Below are 8,783 nucleotides of genomic sequence, written 5' to 3'. Positions count from 1 at the left end.
AAAACAAAAACATAATAGAAACATAGACCATAACAATATGAGATTCTCTAGCTAGAAAACAATACCTTATGCTCACTACTCTTCCTGCCTTTTCGAAAGTGTGGTTGTGGTGGCTAAGGCAGAGATGGAGAAGCCAATTGCAAGAAAGCACCTATAAACACACCTCAAAAAGCCATGGATGAAACTCTGCCACTAATGTAGTGATATCATTGTTTCTGCAAGGCACACCAATCAAGCAAGAAAATTTCTTCAATTTTCCCACTATCTCTGAGCAACCCAACATGCAGAACAACAAAAAGGATCAACTTTTACATGAAAATCATGTTGTGGACTACTAAGCATGTGGGAAAGAGTGTGAATGTGAATAGGAATCAAAATCAACATCAGCATCCCAGAGAGATGAACAAAGGTTTCAAGTGCTTTTTACCCTCCCACCAGTATAATCAGAACTATATGGCTTTTCAAATACTAAAGAACGGATCTACCTGCAGGATGCTCATACCAGACCAAAAACCCTAATAAAAAATGCAGTTTCTATACCACCATCAAGCCCACATTGAAAATTTATTTATTTATTGAAAAGAAACTATGTAATCAAGCTCAAGCACATACAAACCAACAGTTTTGCAAATTGGAAAATAAAAAGTTATTATTACATCCAAAATCCATTAAAAAAATACAAAGGAGTTAAATCCAATTAATGGAGGGGAAAAATTGACATGCAAAAAAGGAGAGTGGGGAAAATGGAAAAAGCTGTCAACCTTCTTCATGAATAACATCATTGACACTCGTACTATAGCAAAAGTCTTTGAGCAAAGCGATAACATTTCAATATTATAATCGGTTCACTTACTAATTTGAAAACATAGGACTACTCCATCCATCCATGCATGTTGCATTATTGGAAACTCACCTGTTAAGAGTAGCTGACACGGTTTATATTTATAGATATGATTATTAAATTATAATAATGATGTAAAAATAGATAAATAAAGTTTATACCAAAAGCCTAGTAGCCAACATATACAGCAGCATTAACAATGTAGCAATCATCGTTGTTTTTTGGCATTTCTTCAGTTGAGCACACAAGTCCACCATCCACTACTTCAAAGTTCATGATTTGTCTGCTGGAATTTTTAGTTTAAATACAACTTTTCAGTAACATGTTGTCTCTAAGTATATAACATGGAATAGGAATTTGAGAAGAAAAAAAAATCTTATCTATTTGAGGGGCTTTTACTTACTATGGAAACACAAACTTAATTTTATCCTTGTCCAAGTTTTGTTGCAGAGGATGAGGCACCCCCAGTTTGACATGTAATTTCATGTGATCAAATGTAACACCAGGGATGCTACCTGCACCAAGTTAACTCGAATAAAGAGAATATGGATTTCACTTAAAATCCTTTAAAAAAATCATTTAATTGAAACAATAATATTGATTTGATCTAATGTATAGAATGGCTGAATAGATAAATAATTACAACCCAATTCAGAAAGACCTTTACGTAAAGCTGGAATTGAATTGGCAGAAATTGCATCTCTGCATGGTCTTTGTCATACCCTAATTTCGTCCGGGGATTATTACTTGATGACATGCAACCTTTGGTTAGCCGCTTTGAGATTACTTGGCATCCTTTGTTGCACAATAAATGAAGTCCCGAGACGTGTCAGAAATCAAAAGAAAGCAGGCTTACGCGATCCGTGAAATTCCGTAATGTGACGGAAATCGAAAAGAGGTGTTTTTGCGTAATCCGTGAGTTTCCGTAACTTCTTCGAAAGCTAAAAAAGAGTAAATATATAATCCGTAAGGATTCGTAACCTTGCGGAAGGAAAATAAGTATCGTTACGAAATTCGTAAAGTCTCGTAACATTACGGAAAAGGAATTACCAAAAAAAAATAGAAGGGGGGGTGCATTTAGTAAAAAGCGGGGGGGGGAGGGGGGGTACAAATAGCAATCTGGCCCACTTGGGCCTTCCAAATCCTTCCTCCAGAAGGCTGTTGCTTCTGGAGGAAGCAACCTTGCTCGCCTGGGCGAGCTGGGTGGCAAGCTCCTCCCCTATTTTGCTATAAATAGGGGGAGGAGTGAAGAAGAAAAGGGTTCAGCCTTCTTGGCATTTCGTATTCTCTTAAATTTGGTGAGGAAAATTATTTCCGTGAAGAAAATTCAAGCCGAGGCGCTTCCGTAACGTTTCCGTGAGTAATTACGCGAAGATTCTCGACCGTTCTTCAATATTCATCGTTCGTTCTTCGTTTTCTTCAGTCTTCAACGGGTAAGTACCTCAAACCGAGCTTTTCAATTCATTCTATGTACCCGTGGTGGTCCACATTTTGTTTCATGTATTTTTATTCTCGTTTTCATTCGCTTTTTATACCCCTTTTGACGTGCTTAAGCCATTTATTTAAGTCATTTCTCGCTTAATCTAAAAATAAAATAAATTTCCACCGATCATTTGAATTGTATCATCCGTTAATTTTGGTTAAAATGAATTCCGACCGTTCGGTCGTGCCGTAACCAAGTTGGAAATCAAAAAAGAGGTAAAATAATAATATAATAATCAAAAAATACCTTTTAGTAAAATAAAACGAAAAATCAATCGGACGTTTTCTTTTTGGGATTTCTCATTCTTAATTGAATTGACTAATAACTAAAGTGAAACTAAGGCTAAAATCAACTCGCCTAGTCAAGCTCGTCCACAAAAAATAGGATTTTGAAAGTTTATCATTTCAGTTTCTTACCAAGTAAAATGGATCATTTTTAAGGTCCAACGCCTTAAAATGATCACCTTTCAAAGTAAAAAGAATCACTTGATTCACGCATAAGAAAGAACTACGTAGGTCTGATTTCCTCTCCAAAGGAGGGTACGTAGGAGCAAAAGCCCCGCTTTTGTCGACCTCAAAAAATAAAAAGAAATAAAAGTTAAGGTAACACAATTTCCACAATTATAAAAATAGGTTGTTGTCCTTTGAGACAAACGTGAGAGGTGCTAATACTTTCCTCAAGCGTAAATACAACTCCCGAACTTAGAATTTTCATTTTGACCGGTTTCCTTCGGTTTTTCCACAAATAAACGTTGGTGGTGACTCCGCGCATCTTTCCTCCTTTGGAAAGCGCACCCGTGAGCCTCGCCCTCGCTCGCCCGCGAAGGGCACGTTGCGACAGTTGGCGACTCCACTGGGGAACTTTTTGTGAGTTAGGCCTATTCTAAGGAATTGTGGAATTGTGAAACCTTGTGTGTGCATTTATTGAACTGTGTAAAGTGTAAATAACTGTTGTCTTTTTTCACATTTTTACACTAAGCACCCACGGGTTTGAGTAAAAAAGGGGCCCTATACCCGGGTTCATGGGAATTTAAGGAGTGGGGGTGAATCTATCATCATGCTAGGTCTCCGACTTGCTTGATAATAGTGAAACCTTGTCTAGAGCTTTCTCTCTTTATGATGTGTTGTCGCTGGTATTCCATACCGCCACAATATTATTATCTTGAGTGATGATACCTCTAGAAAACAGCCGTGTGAGTTATGAATTGTTGGGGAGTAGTTATTAGAGACCCCTAGATATTGTCCTATAGGTTCCCAAATAGGGGCAAAGAGCAAACACGCTCCGTGCCATTCGTTCTCATGCATTTTTTGGTAAATAGCACTAGTTTATAGTTTTGCTAGTGATGTTTGGTTTCTTTAGAGTAATACGTAACCTTTTTAATACTACGTTGAGGCGCCATCATGCCCAAAACGTAGCATTAAAGTTGGATCTCTGCAGTCTCGTATGTGTGAATTACCCCTTTGAGTTGTTTTCTTTCCATTTCATGCATGCGTATCTGCATCATACCGTCACACATGCGTTGTATGTGGGTCTCGTCTTTTGTCATGGGAAGCCGGAAGATCCATATCGTCTTCTTAACTGCACACATGGGGCACTGCGCCCCCCAAATGCGCAATAAGGAGAGATAATTTTTCGGGCTCTCGTGTCCGTAAATGCATTCATATCATGCACCGCATAAACATCTCTTCAGCATAATAATGAACATATCGTTCCTGCATTTGTCCGTTATCACATCATATTTTTTGCATGAGTCATTGCATCATCATGCATATGTGTTCAACAAACTTTTTTGATCTACAAATTGCATACTAATTGTTTTCATGTTTGCTCATGCGTGACCCTTGCGTTTTCCCCTTCAACTGACAAAAAACAAAAAAGAAAGCACGAAAATTCACGCTGCATTCTTAGTTGCATATATTCGGTACCATGAGCCAACCATGTTGGGATCATAAACCCATTTCACTTAAAAACAAAATGATTGAACATGGTACCTAATGCATGTTTAACTAAGAAAGGATGTTTCTTCGGGCATCTCAATCTCATAATTACATTTTCCATACATTGCATGCATATTCCCGAGTCTTTCATCCCTATGAATTGTTGATGAAGTATTGGCGATCAAAATTGCCATTTCCTGGGTTATGGGGTTGAACCAAGCTCGTGCTTTTACGAAAAGGTTCATCGAGTCAAGTTGAAGTATGGAAGTAACCATCTTGAAAAAAAATTGGGGCAAAAGATCGTGTTACATCGCTGCTTCGTCTACTGCCAAACACATTTAGGGCTGCTGATGTCCCTGTTACTTCCAGTTTCACCTTGACGAAGATGTCATGGACCATGTTGAAAATCTAAATTGATTCAACCCCATATCCAGTGTACAAATTCGCAATACTTCAACTGTGCATCATTCGCATACATCCATGTTGTTCATTGGTTGCATTGCTCATTGCATTCTTTCCTTGAAAAAAAAAAGAACTTAATCATTGTTATAAAAAAGAAAAAAAACATGCTTTACGGTGCCCTCACCGAACTTGTGCTAGAGCTAGAGTAATGGGTGAAGTAGAGGAGATACAAGAGAAGATGAAGGCCGACATGGAGGCCATTAAAGAGAAAATGGCCACAATGATTGAGGCCATGATGAGCGTGAAGAAGATAATGGAAGCCAATGCGGTTGCAATTGCCGCTACCAGCGTTGTTGCTAAGGTGAACCCGACATTCCCATCCGGCATCAATGAACCATCCAACCTCAGATATGGTAGGCAAAGATTTGGGAAGTATGGGCGGCCCCCATGATGTGCAAATTCAAAACGAGCACGCCTTCCCGCCATATGGCTTGCCTCTCAACTATACGCCACCCAATGTGGCGTACACTCCCAATAAGAATGTCAATAACTCCACTCCTATACCCATTGAGAGCCAGCAACCCCAAACTGATCATGCACATGTCTCTTAAACCGTGGGGGAGACACATGAAATTCCCCATCACAATCTAGCCGACTTCGAGCCTTGGCTCGAATATGCCACTGAAGGGCAAGCAGTTGGTGGTATACCCCTTGAAAACACTTCGGAAGGCCCTCAGTATCACCCACAACTACACCTCTTGCACTCCACGACAAGTAAAAACCCTCATGCTATGGCAGAAATGGGAAAGTTGGATCATCTAGAGGAAAGGCTCAGGGCCATTGAAGAGGTGAAGATTATGCCTTTGCTAACCTAGGAGAGTTGTTCCTAGTACCCAATATCATCACCCCTCCCAAGTTCAAGGTGTTGGACTTTGACAAGTACAAGGGGACTACTTGCCCCGAGAACCATCTAAAGATGTATTGTCGGAAGATGGGGGCATACGCAAAAGATGAGAAATTGCTGATACATTCCTTCCAAGGAAGTCTTACTGGGGGTAGCTGTTACTTGGTACACTAACTTGGAACCTTCCCGAGTCCATTCCTGGGAGGACCTAATGGTTGCCTTCATTAGGCAATGTCGGTATAATGTCCTCGGATAGGATGCAACAACAGAACATGTGCAAAAAGGGGCACAGATCTTTCAAAGAATACGCCCAAAGGTGGAGAGACCTGGCAGCTCAAGTGGCACCTCAATGACGGAGAAAAAATGATAATGATAGTAGACACATTACCAGTATTCTACTATGAAAAGATGGTGGACTACACACCTTCAAGCTTTGATGATATGGTCTTCACCGACGAAAGGATCAAAGTGAGTCTAAAAAGAGGCAAATCTGATCATCATACTTTGATAAATGCCAAAAAAACTAGGGCAAATGAAGAGGGTGAGAATGAGGGACAAGCCCGTGCTGTGACTGCCATTCCTATACAACCAAGTTTCCCACCAACCCAACAATGTCATTACTCAGCCTGTTAGACAAGTGGCCTCAGATATCTTAAGAAGGGGGGGGGGGGGGGGGGTGAATTAAAAAATTCCCAACTATTTCCCCCAATTAAAAATCTATTTTCCTTTTTACTCCAGTTATGAATTCCCTTAATGACAATCTTCTTAAATATTAATTCAAATGAAACAATTTGAATATGAATATAAAGCAATAATAAATAAAGGAGATTAAGGGAAGAGAAAATGCAAACTCAGTTTTATACTGGTTCGGCCACACCCTTGTGCCTACGTCCAGTCCCCAAGCAACCCGCTTGAGAGTTCCACTATCTTGTAAATTCCTTTTACAAGTTCTAAACACACAAGGACAATCCTTCCTTTGTGTTTAGAATTCCTTTACAACAAGAGACTCACAGTCTCTTAATCCCTTAGAGAATGAGAAGAAGAAGAAGAACAAATCTCTCTAGAAAGAGATGGATTTTACAGATTGAACACTCAAATAATTCCTTAATGAATTGCAATTGAATTGGCCAAGGAATTCTTAAGAGGATAAAATGAATTTGCTCTTTGAGAGGATAAACACTTGTTATTCTTAAAATCTCTGAGCAATTTCGTGTTTAAGTCACATATATATAGACCATTGGTGGTCATGAATAAAGCCTTTGAAAAGTTGTGACTCTTGAAATTATTTTTCTGAAAATCCTGTCTGGTAATCGATTACAGTAATTGTGTAATCGATTACAGCTTTTAAAATTTGAATTAAAACGTTAACTAACTGCTGGTAATCGATTACCAAAATTGTGTAATCGATTACACAGTCTAAAATTTCGAATTCAAATTTTAGTAGCTGTTATAAAATATATTTGGCCACTGGTAATCGATTACATCCTCTGGTAATCGATTACCAGAGAGTAAAACCTTTGTAAAACACTTTTTAACTAAAAATACTTGGCCAAACCTTTTGCTAATTCAATTAGGAATTCCCTTCCTAATATACTAGTGATCATCTTGATGCTGTGACTTGTAATGTTGAAGTATCTTGAAGTATTGTCTTGAATTTAATCTTGAAAAGCCCATTTACATCATATCATCATGATCATCATCAAAACATCAAAAGCAATCACATCTACAATCTCCCCCTTTTTGATGATGACAATACAATACCTGAAATCAAGATTAAAGCAAGCAACAACCAATTGTATATGCGTTTACTCCCCCTATATTTCAGAATTTATGATCACTTGATTTCTAAGGTTGTTAAGCTTTTTCTACAACCAACATTTTTCTACAACCAACCTTTTCTCTCCCTTTGGCAACATCAAAAAGCCAAAGGACTCGGGAATCAACACAGATATAATAATGGAGTAGAACGATATAAATATCAGAGTAGAAAACACAATAATCCAAACTCTCAAACAAGAAATAGTCAAACCAGAATCCAAATAACTTAAAATGTCAACAACCACAAAATATCCAAGACTGAAATTTAAAAACCACAAGATAAATAAGCAAAGTATTTAGCATAATAATGTAAACTCTAAGAAACTAAAAGCCAAAATACACGGCTTATAAAAGACATTTAATCAGAAACTAAAATCTAAGAAGACGAAGGTGGTGGTGGAAGATCAAAACTCTGACGAATGTATCCAACATCCTCTTCAAGTTGTGTAAGGCGAATGTCCATACCGGCAAAGCGTGAATCTAATGAGTCGAAGCGGTCATCAACATAAGAACGAAGACCTCGTAATTCGGAGAGAACTTCATTCATGAGTGCGGAATCTTCACGTTGAGGGGGAGGTGAAGGAGTACGTTCATCTTGAGGAGGGAGTGCATCCTTCTTCAGCCATTGTCTATTCCGATCTTTACGATACCCAAAGGATGTCACTGCACCAGCACCAATTGCAAAGGAACGCTTGACTTGAACAAAGGGTTCATCATCAAGCGGAATTTGAAAATGACGCAAAAACAGAGTAATCAAATGTAGATAAGGAAGAGGTGCATTGGCTCGTAATGCCTTATGCATTCGGTACCGAACCAAATGGGCCCAGTCGATCTGACGACCGGTAAGAAAAGCCCACATAAGAATCAAATCCTCCTCAGAGGCTTGTGCTAAATTTGAAGACCGAGGAAGCAAAATTCTAACAATGATATAATGCATGATGCGATTATCAAAAGTTAATGACCCGGCCAGCAATCTACCGGTCATTTCAGCTTGATCATTGCAGACCATGCGACGAGCATCATGACTCGAATAATCGAATTTCCAGTCATCAACAATGGTGCCCTCAAAAGGTGCACCTTGACTGGGTAAATGAGTCAAAGAAAAGAAAAGTGACTGATCAATGACCATAGAAGTACCATGCACCTCAGACATAATAATATCATCCTGAATTTTTAAATTGCAGTAGAAGACCTTTACAAGTTCAGGATAATATGACAATTTTAATGACATGAAATCAACAAGACCAGAATTTTGAAACACTTGATAGCAATCAAACGTTTCATCATTAAAGAACTCTACGTCTAGGTACTTAGGGTCTAAGATTATTCTAGAAGAAAACTGAGAAAGGTACCGTAGACGTTGATCATCGGATGAAAACAGTGTTGATGATCTTGGAG

At 38.7% G+C, this 8,783-nt stretch overlaps 1 protein-coding gene across 1 annotated transcript; it reads right to left on the bottom strand.

The window, feature by feature from the left end:
- Positions 1-1,009: 1,009 nt before the first annotated feature.
- Positions 1,010-7,932, bottom strand: LOC121174720 (uncharacterized). The gene is made up of 5 exons (XM_041014641.1): positions 7,803-7,932; positions 7,461-7,572; positions 1,503-1,543; positions 1,245-1,356; positions 1,010-1,127 (listed from the first exon to the last, which is right to left on the bottom strand). The coding sequence occupies exons 1-5, from the start codon at positions 7,930-7,932 to the stop codon at positions 1,010-1,012; spliced, it is 513 nt and encodes a 170-aa protein (XP_040870575.1).
- Between the last annotated feature and the right edge of the window lie 851 nt (positions 7,933-8,783).

This window comes from Glycine max, chromosome 4 (assembly GCF_000004515.6).
Source record: "Glycine max cultivar Williams 82 chromosome 4, Glycine_max_v4.0, whole genome shotgun sequence".
In the NCBI taxonomy this organism is placed as follows: Eukaryota; Viridiplantae; Streptophyta; class Magnoliopsida; order Fabales; family Fabaceae; genus Glycine; species Glycine max.
Note: the sequence above shows the minus strand (reverse complement) of the source record. Positions and strands in the feature narration are given on the sequence as shown.

What these genes read in the sequence shown, in the direction of transcription:
- LOC121174720 (XM_041014641.1), bottom strand. Translation starts at nt 7,932, where the DNA reads ATGAATGAAGTTCTCTCCGAATTACGAGGTCTTCGTTCTTATGTTGAT. An exon ending in TTGCCAAAGGGAGAGAAAAG is followed by an intron (nt 1,544 to 7,460) that starts GTTGGTTGTAGA and finishes AAGACCATGCAG; the next exon opens with AGATGCAATTTCTGCCAATT. An exon ending in AATTCCAGCTTTACGTAAAG is followed by an intron (nt 1,357 to 1,502) that starts GTCTTTCTGAAT and finishes AACTTGGTGCAG; the next exon opens with GTAGCATCCCTGGTGTTACA.